The following is a 26,157-nucleotide window of genomic DNA, read 5'->3' as shown; positions in this document are numbered from 1 at the left end:
TTAGGAAGCACTAGTCAGAAAAGCATCCGTCGTCTCTCCTCGCGCCCTCCGTCCACAGCGGGAGACCGTTGGTAAAACACCAGGTCAGGGCTGGCGTTGAGGCAACATAGTTGTAGCCACGGCCCCCCCCCAACCCTCTGTAATCACCGAGTGAAAAACAAAAAAAAAAACCCCAACCACCCAAGAAACCAAAAAAACAAAACAAAAAAACCATCCGACAACAACCTGCCCCCAAAATCCTCAAACCCAACCCCATTTCAGTGTCCTGCATGGTGGCGAAAAGCAGAAAACTATTGTGCCCTGTCCCCGGCCTTGCCTAAGTGACTTGTAGCTCATTTTTGTTTTCAGACTTTAGTCGAGGGGGCTTTTTGATTAATTTTTAGTTATTTTTCCATTAGATGACTGGCCCGAGAGGGAAATGACAAACAATTCCTCTCACCACTTAGAAGAGCCACATTGTAATGAGGTGACCGACCTGAAGGTGTGCATTGAATTAACAGGGCTCCATCCCAAAAAACAGCGTCACCTGCAGCATCTTAGGGAATTGTGGGAGCAGCAGGTGGCACCAGCAGAGAGACCCCCGCCCAGCAAGTTGGGCCGGCAAAGCAGGAAAGATTTAGCTGAGGCTGTTCAGCCAGAGGTCACTGCAAAGGTTAAAGACTGCACCGAAGAAAAGCCCACCAGGAAAAGGTCAGAGGTCAAAAGCAATAGAAGCTGGTCTGAAGAGCCCCTCAAAACAAGTGACAATGAACAAGGTACGCTGAGGCCTCCTAGGCACTGGAATCGGTTTGCTTAACTACGAGTAGTCGTGGCGTGCTGCTATTGGGTCACCTGTTGGTTTTCTAGTCAGTTCCGTTCTCAAGAACAGTTACCTCCTCAGTGGAAGTCAACTCTGGCTGAGACGTGGCAGGCAAGGGAGTAGAAAAAGGGAGAAACGTCTCGCTTGCCCAAGTCAGACTGGCTTAGTTTGGTTCTTCTGACTTGGGAGTTCAAGCTGAGAAGGATTGACCCAGGAAACTTTTGGTTCTGGGGGACACAGTCGTAGCTTGGACCTGGGAAGGAAAAGGGGAAAGAAGAATCATTTCTGGATTGTCATCCTTACATGGAGATGAGAATACTGGAACGTAAAGTTTCGAAGTAGCCCGAACGAGCTTCCTCTTAAAACTTTTACTCCACAACATAGTCATAGCTTGTAACTGGAAAGGAAAGGAGGAGAATTATTTCTGGATTGTCACCCCTACACGGGGATGAGAATACTGCGACGTAAAGTTTTGAAATAGCAGGCATGAGCTTATTCTTAAGCTTTCACTCAGCCTTCAGATCGCCCTGCTAGACTTCGAACTTGCAGCGCTGAAGGCCTTCCGTGAAATCACTGGGCACTTTGGGCCCGGGTTGGGGGAGGAAAGGGAAAATTTGGGCGCTCGCCAAGCCTTATAAAGTGACTTTTAGGTTGGAAGATTTTTGCTGGGGGGCCAGGAGGGGGGAAAGTGTGCCTATTTGCAGTTTGAATGTGGGGTGATGAAAATATTCCCTCTCTGGAAACGGAATGGGGATTAAAAGCCATAGCAGGTTGTGGTATAAACGTTCACTAAACGGTTGCGACACCCGCCGCAATGCATAATACCTCTTTCCTCCCTCCTCCCGCCTCCGTCCTCCCGTCTCCCCTCCCCCAACCAGGCTTGCCCGCGTTCCCGCTGCCTCCTCTCACGAAGACCCTCCCCCCAGCCAATGCAGGCGGCAAACGGCAGAGCCAGCCGGGCCCCACGCCCGCCTCGAGGCCGCCTGCCAAGCAGCAGAAAATCAGAGAGAGCCGGAAGACAGATGTGCCGTGCACGGATGAGGAGGATGACTTCCAGCCCGCCTCTCTCCTGCAGAAGTTCGGGGACTGCGAGAAGCCGGCGGGGAAGCGGCAGTGTAAAACCAAACACCTGATGCTCCAGGAGAGGCGGAGGAAGACGTCCCTCACCGGGGACGACTCGCTGGAGGGCGAGAACCCTGAAGACAAGGTAAGCTCGTCATGGGCAGGGAAAGGGTCTGTTTATTGTTCTAGTGTACCCTCCCAAACACTCAGTACAGTGCTGCACACAGGAAGTGCTCTGTAAATACGACTGAATGAATGAATCTGCCCCGGCCGCCCATCCTCCCCCAGCTTGTGGTCACTGGCTTCTCCCCTGGACCTAACCTGTCTGCCTGGCGGTGCGTGCATGTGTCCCCCGAGAAGGGGGTCCTGGATGTGGTCTCCCCCCCCCCCGTCCCTCTGCGGTCACCGCGAGGAAAGCTTGAGGAGGGGAGCCCTCTAACCTGCTGTGCTTATGGCCTGAGGAACAGCATGGCCTAGTGGATAGAGCAGGAGCCTGGCAATCAGAAGAATCTAGATTCTGATCTTGGCTCTGTCACTTTCCTGCTGTATATCCTTGGGCAAGTTGCTTCACTTCTCTTGGCCTCAGTGACCTGATCTGGAAAATGGGGATTGAGGCTGTGAGTCCCATGTGGTATAGGGACTGTGGCCAATCTGACTAGCATGTATATACCCCAGCTCTTAGAATGGTGCTTGATACATAGTAAGCACTTAATCAATCAATCAATCAATCAATCGTATTTATTGAGCGCTTACTATGTGCAGAGCACTGTACTAAGCGCTTGGGAAGTACAAATTGGCAACACATAGAGACAGTCCCTACCCAACAGTGGGCTCACAGTCTAAAAGGGGGAGACAGAGAACAGAACCAAACATACCAACAAAATAAAATAAATAGGATAGAAATGTACAAGTAAAATAAATAAATAAATAAATAAATAGAGTAATAAATATGTACAACCATATATACATATATACAGGTGCTATGGGGAAGGGAAGGAGGTAAGATGGGGGGATGGAGAGGGGGAGAGGAAGGAAGGGGCTCAGTCTGGGAAGGCCTCCTGGAGGAGGTGAGCTCTCAGCAGGGCCTTGAAGGGAGGAAGAGAGCTAGCTTGGCGGAGGGGCAGAGGGAGGGCATTCCAGGCGCGGGGGATGACGTGGCCCGGGGGTCGACGGCGGGACAGGCGAGAACGAGGTACAGTGAGGAGATTAGCGGTGGAGGAGCGGAGGGTGCGGGCTGGGCAGTAGAAGGAGAGAAGGGAGGTGAGGTAGGAGGGGGCGAGGTGATGGAGAGCCTTGAAGCCCAGGGTGAGGAGTTTCTGCCTGATGCGCAGATTGATTGGTAGCCACTGGAGATTTTTGAGGAGGGGAGTAATATGCCCAGAGCGTTTCTGGACAAAGATAATCCGGGCAGCAGCATGAAGTATGGTTTGAAGTGGAGAGAGACACGAGGATGGGAGATCAGAGAGAAGGCTGGTGCAGTAGTCCAGACGGGATAGGATGAGAGCTTGAATGAGCAGGGTAGCAGTTTGGATGGAGAGGAAAGGGCGGATCTTGGCAATGTTGCGGAGCTGAGACCGGCAGGTTTTGGTGACGGCTTGGATGTGAGGGGTGAATGAGAGAGCGGAGTCGAGGATGACACCAAGGTTGCGGGCTTGTGAGACGGGAAGGATGGTAGTGCCGTCAACAGAGATGGGAAAGTCAGGGAGAGGACAAGGTTTGGGAGGGAAGACAAGGAGCTCAGTCTTCGACATGTTGAGCTTTAGGTGGCGGGCGGACATCCAGATGGAGATGTCCTGAAGGCAGGAGGAGATGCGAGCCTGGAGGGAGGGGGAGAGAGCAGGGGCAGAGATGTAGATCTGGGTGTCATCAGCGTAGAGATGATAGTTGAAGCCGTGGGAGCGAATGAGGTCACCAAGGGAGTGAGTGTAGATTGAGAACAGAAGGGGACCAAGCACTGAACCTTGGGGAACCCCCACAGTAAGGGGATGGGATGGGGAGGAGGAGCCTGCAAAAGAGACTGAGAAAGAACGACCGGAGAGATAAGAGGAGAACCAGGAGAGGACGGAGTCCTCTTAACCAATGCCATCATCATCATCATCATGATTATTCTTATAATTACTAGGTCACGGTGACCAGGCGGTTCAGGAAGCGGCCGGAGCCAGCCTCGGACTGCGACTCCTCCCCGGCCAAATTGCCGGAGCAGAAGCTGGTGGACCGCCCACCCCCGGTCCCCGGCTTCCTCCCGGCCCCCCAGCCACCCCCAGCTAGCCCCCCCCGGGAGACCACCCCGACTCGCCCCATGCCACCCGAAGCCCGCAGGCTGATCGTCAACAAGAACGCCGGAGAGACGCTCCTGCAGAGGGCCGCCCGGCTGGGATATGAGGCAAGTGCCTGCTCCGCACTGCTCTGGGGTTTGGGATTAAGGCGAGGGGGCTACGAGGGTCGGGATGGGGGAGAACCTGGGGGACTCCGGGCTGGGGTCCATGGGCTGGGGCAGGAAGGCCTGGGTTGTGGTTTGAGCAAAGACAGCCAGTCGCGTTTCGTGTTTATGGCTCTTTGAGTTGTTTGATAGTCATCCCACAGCAGGGCAGAAGGATCTGGGTTCTAATCCCAGCTCTGCCTCTTATCTGCTGTGAGACCCAGGGCAAGTCTTTTCACTTCTCTGGACCCCAGTTACTTCGTATAGTAAGATGGGGATTAAGACTGTGAGCCCCAGGTGCATCCAACCTGATTTGCTTGTGTAGATCCCAGTGCTTAGTTCCGTGCCTGGCACATAAGCAAATGCTTAACAAATACCATTATAATTACGTATATATCTTTAAATTATATATTATAAATCTGTTATTTATATTTATGTCTGTCCCCTCTTCTAGACTGTAAGCTCGTTATGGGCAGGGAGTGCGTGTGCTACTTCTGTTGTATTTTACTCTTCCAAGTTTAGTACGTGCTCATAAATACCGTTGGCTGATTGATTAGAGTCCGGGTCATCTTCAGGAGTGGGAGTCCTCAGGTTCACCGCAGGCCCTTCTGAGAGGTTTTCTGCTCCACGGTGCCCAGTCAATTGGTTGGGTAACTGCAAAAGAAAGTCCTACAACCCTAGCTCAGGGAGTTGGGAAATACTTACAGACCAATAAAAAGGTGGCAATTTTTCCTGGTAGATCTTCTGGTTGTTTCTTTCTCTCTCCGTCCCCCCAGTATTTAACTGCTAACTCCTCGTGTCTCTCCCCACTTCAATCCATACTAAATGCTGCTGCCCGGATTGTCTTTGTCCAGAAACGCTCTGGGCATGTTACTCCCGTCCTCAAAAATCTCCAGTGGCTACCAATCAATCTGCGCATCAAGCAGAAACTCCTCACCCTCGGCTTCAAGGCTCTCCATCACCTCGCCCCCTCCTACCTCACCTCCCTTCTCTCCTTCTACAGCCCAGTCTGCATCCTCCGCTCCTCTGCCACTAAACTCCTCACCGTGCCTTGTTCCCGCCTGTCCCGCCGTCGACCCCCGGCCCATGTCATCCCCCGGGCCTGGAATGCCCTCCCTCTGCCAATCCGCCAAGCTAGCTCTCTTCCTCCCTTCAAGGCCCTACTGAGAGCTCACCTCCTCCAGGAGGCCTTCCCAGACTGAGCCCCCTCCTTCCTCTCCTCCTCGCCCTCCCCTCCGTCCCCCCGTCTTACCTCCTTCCCTTCCCCACAGCACCTGTATATATGTATATATGTTTGTACATATTTATTACTCTATTTATTTATTTGACTTGTACACATCTATTCTATTTATTTTATTTTGTTAATATGTTTGGTTTTGTTCTCTGTCTCCCCCTTCTAGACTGTGAGCCCACTATTGGGTAGGGACTGTCTCTATATGTTACCAACTTGTACTTCCCAAGCACTTAGTACAGTGCTCTGCACACAGTAAGCGCTCAATAAATACGATTGATTGATTGATTGATTGGACCTGGTATCCACAGTGAGGAGCCTTGTACACACCCAGGCAGGGATTGTTGAGGAGCTGGGGAAATAATCTGTCTTCAAGCACTTAGCATTGCACGCAGCAGATGCTCAGCACACACCACTACTTGTCTCTACCCAGCAGACCCCCTGTTCCTGCTGCTATCACTGGCGCTTTTCTGCACTGTAGGGGATCAATCAATCAATCAATCGTATTTATTGAGCGCTTACTATGTGCAGAGCACTGTACTAAGCGCTTGGGAAGTACAAATTGGCAACACATAGAGACAGTCCCTACCCAACAGTGGGCTCACAGTCTAAAAGGGGGAGACAGAGAACAGAACCAAACATACCAACAAAATAAAATAAATAGGATAGAAATGTACAAGTAAAATAAATAAATAAATAAATAAATAGAGTAATAAATATGTACAACCATATATACATATATACAGGTGCTGAGTATAGGGGATGAGTGGCAAGACACAGGCTCTTCACTGCCCAACCCTATTTGCTCCGCCACTTGTCTGCTTTGTGACCTTGGGCAAGTCACTTAACGTCTGGGCCTCAGTTACTTCATCTGTAAAATGGGGATTAAGACTGTGAGCCCCACATGGGACAACCTGATTAGCTTGTATGTACCCCAGCACTTAGAAGTGCTTGACACGTAAACGCTTAACAAATACCATCACTTATTATTACTGTTATTATATCCACTCCAGTGCTTAGTGCCTGGCACACAGTAAGCACCTAACAAGTATCATCGTTTTTTATTATTAATATTTTATCCACTCTGGCGCTTAATTCAGTGCCTGGCACATAGTGAGGGCTTAATCAATCAATCAATCAATCAATCATATTTATTGAGCGCTTACTGTGTGCAGAGCACTGTACTAAGCGCTTGGGAAGTACAAGTTGGCAACATATAGAGACAGTCCCTACCCAACAGTGGGCTCACAGTCTAGAAGGGGGAGACAGAGAACAAAACCAAACATATTAATAAAATAAATAGAATATATATGTACAAGTAAAATAAATAAATAAATAGAGTAGTAAATATGTACAAACATATATACATATATACAGATGCTGTGAGGAAGGGAAGGAGGTAAGACGGGGTGGGGGGGTGATGGAGAGGGGGACGGGGGACGGGGTGGGGGGGCTTAACGAATACCACAACTGTCATTACTCACACTGAGGACCCAGCCACCGTGTTCCTCCAGCACTGTGTAGCTGGAATGGATCTCCCCGCCCCACCTCCTCCTCCTTTGCCCAAACCCCCCACCCTGCCTGTTCCCCAGCTTCCTGCATCATTTACATGAAAACAGGAGGAGTGAGAAGGGGGAGTGTTGAAGAAGCCCACTCTGTCCTCCACCCTGAAGCCCTTGGGCTCTGAGGCTCTGTGTTAAACAATGGTGCCGATCACTGTATTTATTGAGCGCCTACTGAGTGCTAAGCACTTTTCTGAGGGCCTGGCATTCTTTTCTCCTTTTTCCCTCACCTCTCCCCTCCCCACCGTGATCTGAATGGCAATGCAATTCCCCCCCAAGGGAATTTTAAACGAGTCTTCCCTTGAAGTTGGGTGGTGAAAATGAAATCAGCAAAGCGCCTTACTTGAGCTCTTGAATTGTCTTGCATTCAAAGCAGAACATCTTCATTATCTTACCATCATTGTCAGTAGCATTTGAGGAGCAGGGTGGGCTCATGGAAAGAACACAGGCCCTGGAGGCAGAGGGCTCCCGGAGCCTCCACTTGTGTGACCTTGACCAAGTCACTTAACTTCACAGTTCCCTCATCTGCAAAATGTCCCCAATACCTGGTCTCCCTCCTCCTTAGACTCTGAGTCCCATGTGGTGCCTATTTTGTATCTAACCCAGCGGTTAGTACAGCACTATTTTAATGGTATTTGTTAAGCGCTTATTCTGTGCCGGACACTACTACCCTCTGGTAGTAGATCCAAGTTAATTAGGTTGGACAGAGTCCCTGTCCCACTTGGGGCTAACAGTCGTAATATCCATTTTACAGACGAGGCACAGTTAAGTGACTTGCCCAAGGACACACACCTTGGCATATGGTAAGCGCTTAACAAATACCACCGTTGTTGTGGTTACTGTGTGTGCAGAGCACTTGGGAGAGTACAAGGATCATGCTGTCATCTATGTAAGCCTAACTCCCTCTTTTTAAATTGGGTTTTAAGAAGTTCACCCTTTGTTCAACTATGACTTTATTTTCCTCGATTTTTGTCTAACATAACCAAAGCGTCGAATCTCCTAGTAAGGATCTGGGTGTCCCTCGGATGTTTGCCTTGCCTAGAATTTATGTTTGAGGACTCTGAGTTTGTGGAGTAAGTGTAGAAAGTTGAAACTGAGTTAACTTTGAGGACAGCCACCCTCAAACCTAAATTTTGGCCTGGGGAACAGGAAATCCATTAATTAGATTTGGGGGATTCTCTTCTTTTCAAAACTCTCCCCCAGCCTGTCCTCCCTCTGGACCCTTGCCTCCTCTCCCTCCCAAACAGTGTTGGCTGTAGGTTGCGGGGGAAGGGGAGGTCAGAGGGGTGTGTCAAACAAACCTGTAGGCTCTTTGGAACCAGAAGCGGGATTTTCTTGCAGGAACATAAATTTAGTACTTTTTGAGCTAAGATAAATTAAATATGGTGATAGCAGAAAAGTTAGCTCGAACGATTTTTGTGCAAGTTAAAGGGAATCTAGATGGTGAAGCGGTGCATCTTTTCAATAATTAGGAAACTGGATGAAAGGATTTGATGAAGATCCTGTACAAATTGAGCAATCTCTGATCAGATTTGGTGATTTATGCTTCTCCTGCCTCGGGCTGTTTGCCCTGAGTGGGTTTTTTCTTCCCTGCTCCATTGCCTTGAGGAGCTGTTTGGCTTGGCTAGGTGTGGCAAGAGAATAGCCTGGGAAGCAGAGGACCTGGGATCTAATCCCGGCTCCACCACTGGTCTGCCATGTGGCCATGGGCAAGTCACTTCACATCTCCGGGGTTCAGTTCCCTTAATTGTAAAATGGGGATTAAGACTGTGAACCCTATGGGACAGGGGCTGTTTCCGACCCAATGGTCTCATCTATCCCAATGCTTAGTACAATGCCTGACACAAAGTGCTTAACAAATAACAACAACAACAACAAAAATTGCTGCCCTGTTTCGAGTGGCAGGGTTCTTTTCCATCCCCCTTCCCCGGGAAAGGAAAGGGTCCAGGCCTGTCTCTGCATAGGGCCACCTGACCTGACTTTTTATGCCATTTTTATTTTTTTGTGGTATTTGTTAAGTGCGTGCTATGTGCCAGGCACTGTAATAAGCACTGGGGTAGATCCAGGATTGTCAGGTTGGACCCATTCCCTGCCCCTCATGGGGCTCTCAGTCTTAATCCCTATTTTACAGTGAGGTAACTGTGGCACAGAGAACTGACTTGCCCAAGGTCACGCAGACAAGTGGTGGACCTGGAATTAGAACCCAAGTCCTTCTGTTCTCTCTGTCTTCTTTCCCCTCCCCCTCTTCCTCAGCATCCCCACCCCCCCAAAAAAAACCTCCCACTATTCCCTTCCACATTATGTTTGTGGCTGGAGGTTTGAGTAGAGAAAGGAGAAATCAGGAGGTGACAGTGTTCAGAGCCTGACGTACGAGGGATCTTCAATTATTTGGCCATGTCTTTAAGATGTGATTTTTTTTTTATATGCCATTAAATTTACTGCTACATTCCCATTTCCTGTGCAGTTGGAATTTAATTCCTGACGTTATTTTCATTTTGGCAGTAAACAAAGAATAAATACATTATATGCAAATGAGCTTGTAATAGTATAGCGACAAAATGGTTCAGGTAGTTTTTTAAAGCAGAACTGGTTGGATGCCTTAAAATGGGTTTCCGTGTTTGAAGACGACTTTCCGATGGGTCTTTTGTGGCTTGATTTGAAGCGTCATTTATGTTGGGAGCTTGGGAAGCTCCGTAGGGATTGAGGTTATGGGGGCTATCTAGAGTACAATCAATCAATCGTATTTATTGAGCACTTACTGTGTGCAGAGCACTGTACTAAGCGCTTGGGAAGTACGAGTTGGCAACACATAGAGACAGTCCCTACCCAACAGCGGGCTCACAGTCTAGAGGTCTACAATCAAAGGGCAATTGGTTTACCCAGTGAATAAGGGGGTGTGATAGTTTGAGTGGAGCCCAGTACAGCTAATCAGTTTCTGCCCTCTAGACTATAAGCGTATCGTGGGTAAGGGAACGTGTCTAGCAACACTGTTCTACTGTACTCTTCCCTCCGCTTAGTATAGTGCTCTGCATACAGTAAGAGCTCAGTAAATATGATTGATTTGACAGTATTTACTGTTCAGCAGAAGAAACTAGGGAGGCAATAGGTAACAAATCCCGGCTCTGCCATATGTCTGTTGTGTGGCCTTGGGCAAATCACTTCACTTCTCTGTGCCTCAGTTGCCTCATCTATAGAATGGGGAGTAAGACTGAGCCCCATGTGGGACAGGAATTGTGTCCAACCCGATTTGCTTGTATCTGAATACAGCGCTTAGTACAGCACCTGGCATATAGTAAGTATTTAATAAATGACATTATTATTATAACTGGATCTCAAGATTAACCCGAACACACCCCCTCTGTTCAGATACTGTTTCATCTAGATTCCCGCAAATAGGAGCAACAGAAACAGTCCCAGTGAGGAAGAGTTATAGCCTCTGTGCCTCACCCCTCCTCCCTCTCCCTTCAGTGGCGAGGGTTTGGAACTCAGGAATCTGAATAGAGCGGGTGCCACCACATGCTTGGGCACTTAGTGGTGAGGGCGAAATTTTCTACGAATTAAATAAATCAAGTTTCAGAAAAAGTTAATGAGGCATTTAATTAATTAACAATGTCGGGTTTTATGGTCTTTATGGTTACGTTTTGTGGCTAATGGCATTCTTGCTTCCAGCCTCTTGGCATTGGAAGCATCCAACAAAAAAAAAAAAATAGATTTTTTTTAACTCATGAGCGGGTGCTCTGTCTTTGTTCGTTTTTGGAAAACGAATAAAAAATAGCCCCAGAATACACATTTTTTAACCCTACCTGTTATAATTTATTCTTCTCAGACCATTATTAATTCAGAGGACTCAATAAGTACTATTACCCCATTACCACTTGGGTTAACATTTTCGCTCCTTATTCGTAACACGATAGTACCAAATTGCATTGATTATGAACTGTGAGCGTAGCAAACTCCCCACCTTCGTTCCATTTAAGAGAGCAACACAGAAGACCTTCCAGCATTTCCCTTAACTCAACCTTTAAGAAACAGAGGAATCGAAATGTCTCATTCGGCAGAACTTTCTGGTTAGGGGATGGTGAATATGAAGAAACTCTCAAATCTGCCGTCACCTGCTAAGTATAGCTAACCACTCTGGGTGGGCCTAGGAATTTCGGGCAAAGGCAGTAGTCTCACAACTAATTTTGGCCCTCCGGAATTATTAATATGAACAATTAAGCTCTTGGTTGGAAAGACATCAGGCTACGGGGAACTGGGTAAATTGATCTGTGCAGCAGAGGTAAATGGTTGGAGCGAGCACTTGATTTCAGGGTCACGTGACCGGGTTCTTGCCCTAACACACAGGCTAAACATCAGCTCGCTGCTTTCCACTTTCCACTGTTGTCGGGTGAGCAAGAACCCGTTAAAGGAACAGCTTCCATGCTGTATCCTAGATACCAATTCTCAGGTCGGGTTTATTAAGAGCCCAGATTATTGCAGATCATCCGGTAGGTTGGAAACCGAGTGAATAAACGCCTTCTCGCCCGGCGCGTTTATGCTTCCTCCCTAGCTCCGGAACGGCTGCTCGAATGAGCCGTCAAAGAGCCTCTCACGGGTAGGCCAGAGGAAATTCCTCGATTTTGCCTTTCAGAACAGAGTAGCTGTTCCCTGTTAGCACGCCTGCCCCCGGCCCCCCAGCCCCATCCACCTTCTTTGGGTCCGTCCCAACATCCGCAGAGATTTTTTCATCCACCTCAGATCAGTCACTCAATCAGTGGTATTTACTGAGTGCTTACCTCAAGCAGAGCACCGGATTAAGTGTCTGGGAGAGGATAAGACAACAGAGGAGGTAGACGCGATCCCAGATCTGAGAATGGGCCACCTGTGTATTCAAGCAGGAAGCAGCATGGAAAGAGCCCAGGCCTGGGAGCCAGAAGGACCTGGGTTCTAATTCTGGCTTCACCATTTGCTGGCTGTGTGACCTTGGGCAAATCATTTCACTTCTTTGGGCCTCAGTTCTCTCAACTGCAAAATGGGGATTAAGAGTGTGATCCCTTTGTGGGACAACCTGATTAGCTTGGATCTACCCCAGGGCTTTGTTCAGTGCCTGGCACATAGGAAGCACTTAGCAAATGCCGTTAAAAGAAAAAAAAAGTGTTTCCAATCCGGCCCGTCCACTTAGAGGCTGGACCATCAAGGGTGGACGGGGGGTGGACCGAGGAGCGTAAGTCAATCCTTCGTGGCCATGGGGTTTGACGGTAAACTGAGTTGCACTGCTGCGTCCACACTACACCTTCCCTACTGAGTTCTAGAAACCTGACAGCTCTCCACTGGGCGTTACTTGTTGGAAAATACCGTAATGGGTTTCCTGACAGCAAACATTGTTCTATGTGTTTGAAAACTTTCTTAATCAAGGCAATAAAACATGGAATAAATTACTGCTCCGCTTCCAGGGAACGGTTCATATTAATATTTTAACACTCCAAGGAAGTAAGATTAATAACAGTGATGCCAATGCAAACTATTTACCCAGAGCAAATCCGAAAAGGGGGGTTAAAAAAAACATAGTTTTATTTAGTTCCAGAAATGTGTACGTTGCATTGCTATATATGTGTCTCTTGATGGGGCTGAGTAAATAGGAAAGATTCCATTGCTTCAGCATGGGGAAGGAGGGGCTCAAGAGCTTCTAGAACTCTTGCTGTGTGCAGAGCAATGTACCAGGCACTTGGGAGACAAGCTGACGTAGAAAAGAAGACGCACGTGCACGCACACTCCCCCCCCCGCCCAACCCGATGAGCCTGTGGGTTTTTGGTTTTCTTTTTTTTTTTTTAAATGGTATTTGTTAAGCACTCACTATGTGCCGGGCACTATTCTAAGCGCTAGAGAAGATACAAGCGAATCAGGCTGGATCCGATCCATGTCCCACATAAGGTTCCCAGTCTTACTCCCTGTTTGACATAAGGTTCCCAGTCTTACTCCCCGTTTGACAGATGAGGTAACTGAGGCACAGAAAAGTGAAGTTATTTGCCCATGGTCCCACAGCAGACAAATGGCAGAGCTGGGATTAGAACCCAGGTCCTTCTGATGCCCAGGCCCAGGCTTTAACCAGCAGGCCACACTGTTACCCCAGTGGCTTGTAATGGGAGAAGCCATGCATACCCAAATCTCATATGCTGTAGTTCAAAGGTAGAGAGCAGTTAGAAATGATAAACCCAAGAGCTAAATGAATGCTATATAAGTCAGTTAGCATTTAAGAAGCCTTGGGGCTGTGGGACAGTAGGGAAAACTGGTCTTATAGTAATTATTAGTTAAGCACTTAGTATGTGCCAAGCGCTGGGATAGGTGCAAGAGAATCGGGTCTGGCACGGTCTTGTCCCGCATCTAAGTAAGGTGGGGGAGAACAGGTATTGCATGCACATTTTACAGATGAGGAAACTAAGGTACAGAGATGTTCAGTATCCTGAAGAGTTTGGGTTATAGTTTGGTAACGCAGAGTAGGGAGGGTTTTCAGGGGCAAGAATGACATGAGCCGGTGTGGAGAATAGATAATGGAGGAGGGACAGGAACTATATCTGGCTTGACTATCTGGTAGCTACCGCAATGCTTAAGACAGTGCTTGGCACAGAGTAAGCTCTAGTAAGTGCTTAGCGAATTCCATAACTATTATTATTACCACTTAATAATGAGGATGTGCTGAATGCAGCCCCACCCCTCCATCCCATAAGCAATGGTTCTTCCCAAGACAAACGGTTGGTCCACGTTTGTCATGGAACCATCCCAGTTTTACATGCTTTTACAAAAGAGTAAAGATCTTTTCTTTTTTCCCCCTTCTCTTTCCAGGAAGTGGTCTTGTATTGTTTGGAAAACAAGGTCTGTGATGTAAATCACCGTGACAATGCCGGCTATTGTGCCCTGCACGAGGCCTGTGCTAGAGGCTGGCTGAACATCGTGCGCCATCTCCTTGAATACGGAGCCGACGTCAACTGTAGCGCACAGGACGGAACCAGGTGAGGCCCGCCAGAGCCATGGGACCATGGTGGTGTGGGTTAAGCACTTAACTGTGTGCCAAGCCCTGTGAGCTTTTGCAAAGCAGCATGGCTTAGTGGATGGAGCCCAGGCCTGAGACTGAGGAGGACCTGGGTTCTAATCCCAGGGTCTCCACTTGTCTTCTGGGTGACTTACCCAAGGTCACTTCACTTCTCTGGGCATCACTTACCTCATCTGGAGAATGGGGATTAAGAATGTGAGCCATATGTGGGTCAGGGATTATGTCCAACCTGAGTAGCTTAAATCTACCTCAATGCTTAGAAAAGTGCTTGGCACATAGTAAGCGCTTAACAAATACCGTTGTTGTTATTATTATTTTATATTGTACTCTCCCAAGAGCTTAGTACAGTGCTCTGCACACAGTAAATGCTCAATAAGTATGATTGACTGTATTGGAGTAGATACAAGATCATCAGGTTGGATACAGCTCCTGTCCCACACGGCCTCACAGAGGGAAGGGGAGGATGGGCATTTTGTCCTCATTTTACATTTGAGCCCCGAGGCTTAAGTGACTTGCTCAAGGTCACACTGCCGGCCAGCAGTGGAGACTGGATTAGAACTCGAGTCTGCTGACTCCCGGACCCCACACTCTCTCCACTGGGCTGTGGAATTTGAAACCTGGACACCAGTGCTGGATTGAGAGTGGTGACAGGGAGTTTGTTTATCCAAAAGTCGGGGTCCTACTTGGGTCTCCTGCCCTTTGGCTCTGAAAGTTCGAACGCTTTGCTTGTGGGTTGGCGTAGGAAACTTAAGAAGTCCTCAGAGGTTTCCTAAGTATGTTTCTTCACAGGAAGGGAGTGAACAATGTGCAACGTATTTAGGGATTTATTAAAACCGTAAACCAGCCCAGTTTGGGTGGATTCTTCGTCTATTGGGTCAAATCGAGTTGAACTGGTCATTTTGCTTCATCTTACAATGTTAGAATGAGCAACATGCTAGCCTTTGTCCACAGAGGCCTCTTTCTTTAATCCCACACAAGCGTCAAGGGCTTCTGGAAAGTTTCTTTCCAGTTGTGGTCTCAGTTTGTCTCTCGAAGAGCACTTGGCAGAGCTAGGGGTGGACTCAGTCAGGATCCTTGAAGGAGTGGGCTCGGTTTCTGAATTTAGGACATCTTCATCCCAACTCCCCTTCCCGAGAGAAATGCACTGTGCTTGATAGCCGACTTTGTCTTCCTTTTTGAAAACTCTTGTAAAGTTTAATAGTTTCTATGTAGTTCTCTACAGAATTTTATTTCCTGAAGCACATAGATCTTTTGGCTACTCCCTGCTGCTTTCACAGGCCTTCCAAGCGTGCGGTCTGATCCCACCCCATTTTAGTTTCATTGTTTTGAAGGGTTCCTTTGGAATTGCCAGTCGAAGGTCATGGGAGCATGTTCCTCCTGGTTCAGAGCTGTTTCGCTTCTGCTGCTCTCTCATTTTAACGCCTCGGGTTCGTCGGAGTAAAGTTAGTTTTTTTTTTTTCACTCAAATGAGACCTGTCTCCTGACTCCCTCTGCCCTGGGGCACGATTTCTAAAAGCTTTAGTGGAAGGTTGGACTCAGCCAGCCCTCAGACAGGGATACCCAACCACATCTGACCGGGTGGGAGAGTTGCCTGGGCACGGCATGATGTGATACATTGTCCTGGTGGGATACTGAGGTTTTGGGTTGGTTATTTTTTTAGCACCTGTGGGTTTTGCACAGACATTCATACGTATACAATGCAAAGCAATGAGAAGCCGTGTGGCCTAGCTGTGGGCCTAGGAGTCAAAAGGACCTGTGTCCTAATCCTGGCTCCACCACTTGTCTGTTGCGTGACCTTCTGTGAGTCACTTCACTTCTGTGCCTCAGTTCCCTCATCTGTCAAATATTGATGAAGACTGATAGCCCCATGTGGGGCACGGACTGTGTTCAACCAGATGAGCTTATCTCTACCCCAGTGATTAGCACAGTGCCTGGCAGATAGTAAGCACTTAATACCATTAAAAAAAACAAACGCATCACGTGTGCATGGCAGTGTGTGTAGTTGCTGAGGGACCTCAGAGACCCACCAATCAGGAGCTGGAAATTTCCAGGGAAGCAATAATCACGGCATTTGTTAAGTATTTACTAGGGGCCAAGCAGTGTACTTAGTGCTGGGATGGAGACAAGCAAATTGGGTTGGACACAGTCCCTGCCCCGCATAGGGCTCACAGTCTTAATCCCCATTTTACAAATGAGATAACTGAGGCACAGAGAAGTGAAATGATTTGCCCAAGGCCACACAGCAGACAAGTGACAGAGCCGGGAAAGGGAGGCCTGGGCAGTCGTACAACTTTTTCAGGAGCGATTGAGCCTCACTGTGAATGATGCTGGCCAGTTTCAGCTGGGGAAGATACAGACGGGCCACTCCTTCGACTCTCTCTTGGGCAAAGGCAGGTGCTGCGGTTTGACTAGCTGGAAGCGGAGACCGTAGGGGTCTGAGCTGGTCTTGCCCCCAGAGTTCAAATCCAAGTCAAAACCGTACAAGGAAATGCCTCTGTCTGGTCAGAAGGACCTGGGTTCTAAACCCAACTTCACCAGTGCTGTGCAACCTTGAACAAGTCACATTACTTCTCTGGGTCTCAGTTCCCTCATCTGTAAAATGGGGATTAAGACTGTGAGCCCCAAGTAGGACCGGGACGGTGTCCAATTTGAGTAGCTTGTACCTACCTCAGCACTTAGAACAGTGCATGACACATACTAAGTGCTCAACAAATACCATCACTACCCAGGAATCTTTTTTGTTATCTGGTTGGCTCCTCCGGCCCCGTGGAAGAAAAGGGGTCAGGGAAAGGGATTGTGTACTGCACCCTTCCTCCGAGATCTTCAATTCCTTGCTTCCGTTCTCCTGCCTTTAGAGCACTTATCAGACGCTAAACAATATATGGGCCTTAACTGGCGGCTATTTTTATTGCTTTTCCTGGATCGGGGGACTCCCAACTATATCCCAGCTAAACATTTACGGTGGTTCTTTCCATTTCCCTTAGATGATGATATAATAATAATTTTGGTATTTGTTAAGTGCTCACTATGTGCCAAGCACTGTTCTAAGCACTGGGAAAGATACAAGGTGACCAGGTTGGACACAGTCCCTGACCCAAGTGGGGCTTAGTCTTAATCCCCATTTTCCAGATGAGGTAACTGAGGCATAGAGAAGTGAAGTGACTTGCCCAAGGTCACACAGCAGATAAGTGCTGGAGCCAGTATTAGAATCCACATCCTCTGACTCCCAGCCCCATGCTCTTGGCATTAGGCCATGCCTCTTCTCAGTTCCGCCTCAATGCTGGAGTCGGGGATCTGGGTCTCTGAGAAGGACCGGTGGAAAGGAGTAGAGGAGAGAAAAAAGAATGACCGACAGGCTGATCAAAATTTTAAATTTGCAAATGTCCAGAGATCTGATGTATGTGGGTCAGGGTATGTTGCTATATGGGCTTCCTGATGACCACACTTTCGGGGAGGGGGTGATTCTAGGTATCAACAGCACACAGGGTGATGGCTTCCATTCTGCCTGTGGGTTTGGTCTTCAGGTGAATCTGAGGGGTCACTGGCCACCAAAGCCATGTTGCAAAGGATTATGTGACTGGTATCTACTGGGGCGGGGGGTTGGTCTTTCCCTTTTTTTTAAATGGTATTTTTTAAGCACAAACTATGTGCCCGGTACTGTGCTAAGCATTGGGATAGATACATGATAATCCTGTCTCACATAGGGCTCACAGTCTTAATCCCCATTTTACAGATGAGGTAATTGAGTCACAGAGAAGTTGAATGACTTGCTCATGGTCACACAGCAGACCAGTTTCAGAGCCGGGATTAGAACCCTGCTCCTCTGACCACCAGGCCGTGGTATGTCCCAAAGTGCCGGAGGGGGGACTCACCTTTTCATCCTCATTTATCGAATTAGCTTCCAGATGGGAACTTTTTGCCTCTGACCATTTTCCCTCTGCTCCAGCTGGAGAAAAAGCCAGCCCAGAGGGGCAAATTGGTTGCCGGACTCTGAACTGTGCGTTCTGAGATTTCAAGCAAACGAGGCCATAGCACAGATCACCTCACTGCTCACTCCATTCTCCTTCCGGCATTTGGGTACGAAAACATGGCCATCTTCCCGGAGCTTGGTTTTTCTCATGCACTCTCACGTCCGAAAAGAAAGCTGTTCAGAAGTAGTAAACAGACCCGATGCGGAGACAGCTTGACTTATTTCCCACCCCTGCCTGCCAGTTCAGGGGCTGGCTGAGGAGGTAGCCAGCTGAGGCCAGAGGGCTGGACCTTCAGAAATGGCCTAGTCACACACACCGTCTGGGGGCTTTTAGCCCCAGGGAACCATGCGGTTTTCCAGAGGTTAAAGTGTCACACTGTGCAGAGTTTTATGGCTGAGGAGGAAGTTTTTTTTCCCTTTTTGTACCGTCTGATGCTCAAGTAGCAGATTTTTCATGGTGCCTAGGAGCTGCGAGGTTTGGTGCCCTGTGGCTAGATATCCAATGGGAAAGTTACCTTAATCCCTTTATAATGTCACACAGAAAGCATGTCCTGTAGTTTGTTGTTCGGTCTCTCACACTGCTCAGCGATGTTCCTTTGTCTAATAGTAATTGTGGTATTGGTTTAGTGTTACGCAGGCACTGTACTAAGCGCTGGGGTCAATACAAGAGATTCAGGTCAGACAAGTGTCCTGCTTGGGGTTCACAGTCTAAGAGGGAGGGAGAACAGGCACTGAACTCCCATTTTACAGAAGAGGAAACCGAACCTCAGAGGTGCTAGATAACCTTCTCGAAGTCACCTGGCAGGAAAGTGGTGGGAGCTGGGATTAGAAACCAGGACTACGCTCTTTCCATTAGGCCACGCTGCTTCTTATAGGTGCCCGTTCCTTGAGCCAAGGAAGGGAAGAGAGGAAGGAAGAGGGAGGGAAGGAGGGGGGAAAGCTTTTTTCCTGCAAATGTTTTCGTTGGAAACCTGTCCTATCATTGAAGGTAGAAATCGGCTTTAAAAGATTCTAATTCACACCCCAAACCATCAAATAAAACCAAAATGTTGGGAGCATAAATTAAAAAACACAAAAAGTTAACCGTCCCGTGAGATAAATACGTTTCTGGATGTGAAGAAACATGACACTCCTGTTTGCCAAGAGGGTCCTCCGAACTACAAGGCCATTGTTGGAACATATTCCAACTGGGAGTAAATGTAAAACCCCTTTCCTGAATTACTGGCTAATCAGAAATTGTTTGGAAAGGGGTCAGAACAGCATTAGCTTCTAGGAGGTAGAACATAGAGCAGCTAAGAGTCGTAAAAATCAATTCTTCCACAGAACCCCCTATAAATAATAGTACAGGCTATGCTTAAAGAAGTCTGATGGTTTGAAATGGCTTTTATCTTTCAGTAAGGAGGATGCACACACACACTCACTGTCACAGGCATTTTTTTTTTCAAATTGTATTTCTTGATAATAATAACAATTAATCGTATTTGTTAAGTGCTTACTATGTGTCAGGCACTGTACTAAGCACTGGGGTAGACACAAGATAATTGGGGTGGATACAGTCCCCGTCCCACACGGGGCTCACAGACTTAATCCTCATTTGACAGATGAGGGAACTCAGGCCCAGAGAAGTGAAGTGACTTGCCCAAGGTCACCCAGCAGACAAGTGGTAGAGCTGGGATTGGAACTCAGGTCCTTCTGACTCCCAGGCCTGTCTCTAGCCAACAGGCCACCCTGCTTTCCAAGAGCTTAGTGTAGTACTCTGCACTCAATAAATACTACTGATTGGGGGGGCTGATGATGTTATTTTTTGGATGATTGTGATTTCAGTGCTCTGCACAAGGTAAGCACTCAATAAATACGATTGAATGCCTGAATTATTACTAATGGGGCTACACTGGCAGTAAGCTTCATGAGACGAGCCATTCTGTTCTTAAAAAATGGAGCCAGAGAAATAATTTTGGAGACTCCAGGCATACAACACACCATTTCTTGGGTTCCCCCATTCGATTCATTCAATCAAATTTATTGAGTGCGTACTGTGTGCAAAGCACTGTACTATGCACTTGGGAGAGTACATTATAACAGACACATTCCCCGTCCACAACAGAGTTTAGAGTCTAGAGACAAGCTTCTACTCACCTTCCGTGGATTCTCAAATCTTCCCTCCCGAGTAGCAACAATGGTATTTGTTAAGTGCTTACTATATGCCAGGCACTGCACTACGCACTGAGGCACTGAGTACTCCGGGGGAATGCTTAGTCTGTTTCTCTTTCCTGTCCATTCATTTTTTTACCTTTGGGTCTTGAGGAAGGTGACATTTCCCAAGAGAACCAGGTGGACATGACACCCAGACCTGATTTCATCTTTGTGGTTCATTAGGTTGGAGGCCTAAGGGTTTGGTGACCATCTTGCTCCTTCCTCCAGGCCCTTTTGGCGTCTTAGAATTAATTATGATCTGGGTGTTCACTGGGCTGGTGCTGTATCCCCCGACTCATGCCCTCAGGCTCGGGGCCCGCCTCAGGGAGGGCTCCCAGGAGAGATTTGCCATGATTGGCGCCTAGAGGATTTCCACAACCTCTTTGAAAACGCCACTTGTCTCTTTTGGAAAAAGGGTTACGTGTCCGGACCAAGCAGTGTCTGGACCGGTCTGTCGTCCTGTTAAGTAGATGCCTCCTAAGTCTGTAAAATTGGCCGCTCCAGGGGAAACCTTGAAATGATAAAGAGTTTGGGTGACCCCCTCCCCCTCCCCCCAAATTAAGGTTATAAGGGGTGCTTGAGTCAGTCAGATATGTTTCTCACATCCAAGTATGGCAATTGTGCCTTTGTTTCCGCTCGTGAAAATGAGGTTCTCACTGCTACTGCATTTAGGTGGTGGTTCTTTTTCCATTCGTTCACATGTGTAACAAATTATTGACTGCCAGGAAACCAATAGTTTCAGCGTCAACATATTCAGTCATCAAGTGTTACATCATCAACATGCCAAATGTTGATCCAGCTAATTATCAAAGCCCATTCCTAACCCTTGTCCTCAATTCTTAACCCTAGCGTGAATACATTTTTTGGGGGAAGAGATTGATTTTTTAGATAAACTTCCATTTTTGAAGTTATCAATGAAATGGATGCTGAGCCCTTAGTTATTTTTCAAGGACAATAATAATTTTTGAGAAGCAGTGTGGCCTAGTGGATAGACCACAGGCCTGGGAGTCAGAAGGACCTGGGTTCTAATCCCAGTTCTGCTACTTGTCTGCTTTGTGACCTTGGGCAAGTCACTTCTCTGTGCCTCTGTTACCTCTTCTGGGACATGGGTACTGATACTGTGAGCCCCATGTGGGACACGGACCGTTTCCAACCTGATTACCTATATCTACTCTAGTGCTTAGAGGAGTGCCTGGAATGTAGTAAGTGCTTAACAAATACCATAAAAAAAAAATAAGGACAGAATTGCCCATTATCAATTCCAGTTGTGAGTCCCTTTTTCTGGGGGATGGGGGTGGTGGTGGTGTGTGTGGGTGTGTGTGTGTTTTACTCTGCAAGTCCCAAGGGGGGAGCAAAATGGCAGCAGCAGTTGGGAAGCTTGATGAGTATGCATTGTGTCCTTGAGTTGAATGCCGTTAACTTCTCTTTCTCAGGCCTGTCCATGATGCCGTAGAAAACGATCATCTGGAAATTGTCCGCTTACTTCTCTCTTATGGTGCTGATCCAACACTTGCTACATACTCAGGAAGAACCATCGTGAAAATGACACACAGCGAACTCATGGAAATATTCCTAACAGGTGGGTGACTGTAACTGCAAGATCCCAATCCAAAATGATAGACTACGATTACGTGATGTTCGTGTGTCGGGCGGGAGACGGGAGTGAGTTTTTTAAGGTTGAAAAGTGTTCTGTGGTATAGGAAGGCAGGGATACAACAGACGTTTATGGTGGTTCTTTCATCAAAGTCCAGGAATCCACAATAGTGTGTCTAGCTGTTGGCTGGAGGGGAGGGAGTGGGTGTGAGAGAGCAGGGATCCTTGGGAGGAATCTTTGGTCAGTCAGGAGGCCCATGTTAAGGACTCGGCCCTGGGTCCTGACATCACTTTCTTTATGAATTCAGTCTACCTGGTAAGCAAAGGAATCAGAGATCCACCAGAACACCAAGGTCCAAGCTCCTTGGCATAGAAAGAGAGGCCATGGTCCAATCTGCTCCCCTCTGGATGATGCAGTTTTAGCACATGCAAAATTTTACCTTCAAGCTGTCGCTTTTTGTCGAAAATACCGCAGCTGGTGTCTCAGATTTTCACATAATGGTTTGTTGTATTTCCTGACGGGTCTGGTCACCTTTATCCCTTGGGTCTGCTGAGGCATGATCAGCAGTAGAGAGTGTCAGCGTTTCCGCGGGGAAAAAGCAGAATCGGGTCGTTGCTGGTTTGGTTCCTAAAGGCTTTTGGGCCAATAAATAGGAATAGGAGCAATTTACGAAAGGAGGTCTCAGGTGTAGTGAAACACACACTGAAATCCTTTTCCGTTTACCTCACGTGGGACAATGTGGCAGTTGAACACTGACTCCTGATAACAATTTGAAACGTTTTCATTGTGTTGAGGCGGTGATGATGATGGTAATGGTATTTGTTAAACACCTGCTCTGTGCCAAGCACTGAACTGAGTGCCAGGGTAGATACATGATAAAGTTGGACACAGTCCCTGGCCCATCCTGAGTCCAAGGGAGAAGGTGAACGTGTATTTAATTCCCATTTTACAAGGGAGGAAATTAAGGCACAGAGAAGTTAAGTTACTCCCCCAGAAGCTTGCTTTTGAACCAGAGCCTTTTTCAGCTTGCCTGAAAATTTTCTTTGGGCTTGGAAGAGAAGGCAGGTCAAGATTTTTCCAAGAAATCATGATTTATTTTTGCAGGTCCAAGATCAAAAACTGAGGCTTTCAAATTCTGTTAATCTGGTCGTCCATAGGGTGCCGTGGGTCGGTGGGTGGGGTGTCAGGTTTTTATGGTGAGATGAAGATAAAAAGGAAAGGATATGTGTCCAAGGGGGAGCAGGGAAGAAGAATCCTGTGTTGATCAGCCTATAACAAGGCACGCGGCTGAAGCAGGAAGTGACGAGAGAGCTGGTTATGATTCTGTGTGGCAGGTGCCCTTCTAAACCAGCCAGCCATTTTGTTCTCATCCATTTTTCGTTGTCTTTTTCCTGTCTTCTCCAGAATATTTAACTGACCTGCAGGGTCGAAGTGGGGATGACCCTGGCGTCCACTGGGACTTTTACGGCAGCTCTGTGTGCGGTGAGTAAATCAGTCCATCAATCAGTGGCGTTTATTGAGCACTTACTGCGTGCAGACCACCATATTAAGCGCTTGGGAGCATACAAGCAGGGTCGGAAGGCACGGTCCCCACCCATGGGGAGCTACGGTTTAGAGAGTAGATGGGAACCTTTCGTTTCAGCGCCTTGCCAACAGAGCTTGGGAAGTGGCTCGCTCAGATGCGCTTTTATGTTTTGGCAGAGTGGCTTTGGGAAGGAAAAAGGTTTCGTTTTAAGCCGCCCTGCTCCTTCGACCATTCGGTAGAAATTTGGCTTGGCCCCATCCAGCTGATTGAAGTTGTTTCTCTACTCTTCCCAAGATCCGAAAGATGAATCTGGATTCGACGTGTTGGCCAACCCCCCCGGCCCAGGCGACGATGACGATGGCGACGAAGCCGACGTCGATGACGACGACGAAGACGGCTTAAGCGATGTGTTCGAGTTTGAATTTTCAGATGGACCTCTTTTGCCATGTTATAATATCCAAGTGTCTCTTTCTCAGGGGTAAGTTCTGCTATTCCTGGTGGAATAATGCCACTAGTAATGACAATAGTAATTGGGGTGTTTGTTGAGCGTTTGCTAAGCGCTAGGGTAGGTACACGTTAATCAGGTTGGATACAGTCCCTGGCCCATATTTCTTCTTCCTGTTACTCCCCATTTCCTTAACAGTTGTGAGACTTCAGGATATGGTATTTTGAAGAGTGGTTTATGACCCTGGGGAGGGAGGTGTCAGGCAGGTTTAAAGAATTTCTTGTTTCCTCCGTGTGAATCCTGGATGGCTGTGGTATTTGTGGTATTGGAGAGTGTTTGTGGTCTTGGAGCACAGTTGTTATGGTGACAGTTTGGTTATCTGCCCATGGATTATCCTTCTGTAGATTAACTGCCAACCTTTTCAGCTCCGCTCACCCCAGTTTACCCCAGTTCCCTGAGCTCTTGGCGTGCCTCACCCTGGCTCACTCCAGCTATTCTAGCTCCCTCAGCTCACCCCAGCTCACCCCAGTTATCCTGGCTCATGCTGTCGTAGTGTACTCTCCCAAGCTCTTAGTTCAGTGGTCTGCCCACAGCAAACGTTCAGTAAATAATATCGATGGGTTGATCAATTGGTGGGAAGAAGATCCAGCCCCCGACCTTATTTCATCCGTAAAGGAGGACAAGTCACTCGGTGCGGGGTGAGGGTTTGAAAACTGGCCAGCAGCCACTCTAAGATAAGCACCGAGGTGGGGATCAGCCACAGACAAGTGACTTGGCCATCGCAAACCATCTCCTGGTTTCAGCAGTGGTATAGAGTGAGTGCTACCGGCGTGCAGAGCGCTGTGCTAAGCAGTTGGGAGAGTACGCTATGACAGCGTCAGACACGCATTTCTCAGCCAACCCCCTCCCTGAATGACCGTTTGGTCCCGTCCTCTCCCACAGACCCCGAAACTGGCTCCTCCTGTCAGATGTGGTGAAGAGACTGAAAACGTCGCCCCGGATATTCCGCTGCAACTTCCCCAACGTGGAAGTCGTCACCATTGCGATGGCGGAGTTTTACAAGCAGACCTCCTTGAGTCAGTTGTTCTCTTGCCCTAAGGATCTCGAAGTCTTTAACCCGGAAAGTAAAGAACTGTTGGACTTGGTGGAATTCACGGGTGAGCTCCAGGCTCTGCTGGGGTCTTCGATAGAATGGTGGCATCCCGCCGAAGACCTTCTCTCCGAAATCCACTGGTGAAACCGTCCCGTTACTTAATGTACAGCTCAGCGTGATGTTCATCTTTTACTTGATGTATATGTGTTATATTTCGATTTGTTTCTGTAAAGAAAGGACACTATTAAAATATGAAAATAGCTTTCGTTTATATAAGAGAACCGAATTCCAGTCGGAAGGACTCTGGAAGAATTTTTAAAAGAAAACTTTAATCGGTTTTTATGAGAAATTGTTATATAATGTTTCTTTACTTTTAAAATGCACACTCGCTTTGGAATAAGTTTGTTTTTACTTGGAACACTTGTTTTTTGTTTGTGTGTGTGTGTGTGTGTATGTGTGTGTGTGAGTTTTGTTTTTGTTTTTTAAAGAACCCACACATTGACTTTGTTTCATACAAAGCACTGATGACACAGAACATAATTTTTTATAGGCGATGTGATCAAAGTCATGTGACTTGTTTGGGAGACTGAATTTGGTAAGGCACTTCATGATATTATTTTTATGTTTTGTTTACAGAATTACCTGCTTTGGCCAGGTAAATGTTATTGGATATGATCCAATAGTTTGTAAAATAAATTAAAACCATATCCATACACAGCAACTAATTGTATGAACTTTTATATCCTAATTTAAAAGCTGTGAAATTAGTTTTCACACATCAGACCGGATTGTTTATATATGTTTAAACATTTTATGCTCTTATTTAAAGAAGACTTTGAACTATTTTTTCTGTACCTTGTAAAATATTGAAGAACTAACATAATATGTCGAGGTTGCTTGAAAATGTACATAAACTAAAATTTTCTGAATTGTGTGTTTATGTTTGAAATCTGTGTTTTAACTTTGTAAGTAAATTCTTCTGCCTTTGTATTTATATTTTACAAAAATTTTCTTAAAAGGCAATAAAACTGTTGAGAAAACAAGAACATTGAAGAACTTGTGTCTGACGTGTTCCTAAAGCCAACTGAATTTCTTTAGTTTTCTTCAGTTTTTTTAGTGATGGTATTTATTGAATGCCCACTGAGGGTAGTACTCTGTATACTAAGCCCTCAGGAAGGTCAGCTATAAGCTCGTGGGTGTTGATTGCATCTACCAGCTGTACTGTAGTGCTTAGGAC

At 47.3% G+C, this 26,157-nt stretch overlaps 1 protein-coding gene across 1 annotated transcript in view; it reads left to right on the top strand.

Annotated features, from left to right (window-relative positions):
* BCOR (BCL6 corepressor) overlaps positions 1-25,955 on the top strand; it is a 72,678-nt gene extending 46,723 nt beyond the window's left edge. Inside the window, 8 exon segments of the mRNA XM_038759975.1 lie at positions 399-755; positions 1,678-2,006; positions 3,984-4,244; positions 13,893-14,059; positions 21,697-21,842; positions 23,262-23,339; positions 23,677-23,860; positions 24,770-25,955. Coding sequence (XP_038615903.1) covers positions 399-755; positions 1,678-2,006; positions 3,984-4,244; positions 13,893-14,059; positions 21,697-21,842; positions 23,262-23,339; positions 23,677-23,860; positions 24,770-25,064 — 1,817 coding nt within the window. The 3' untranslated portion in view covers positions 25,065-25,955.
* Positions 25,956-26,157: the final 202 nt, after the last annotated feature.

Source organism: Tachyglossus aculeatus, chromosome 18, assembly GCF_015852505.1.
Source record: "Tachyglossus aculeatus isolate mTacAcu1 chromosome 18, mTacAcu1.pri, whole genome shotgun sequence".
Classification (NCBI taxonomy): Eukaryota; Metazoa; Chordata; class Mammalia; order Monotremata; family Tachyglossidae; genus Tachyglossus; species Tachyglossus aculeatus.
This window is presented reverse-complemented; position numbering and strand designations above follow the sequence as displayed.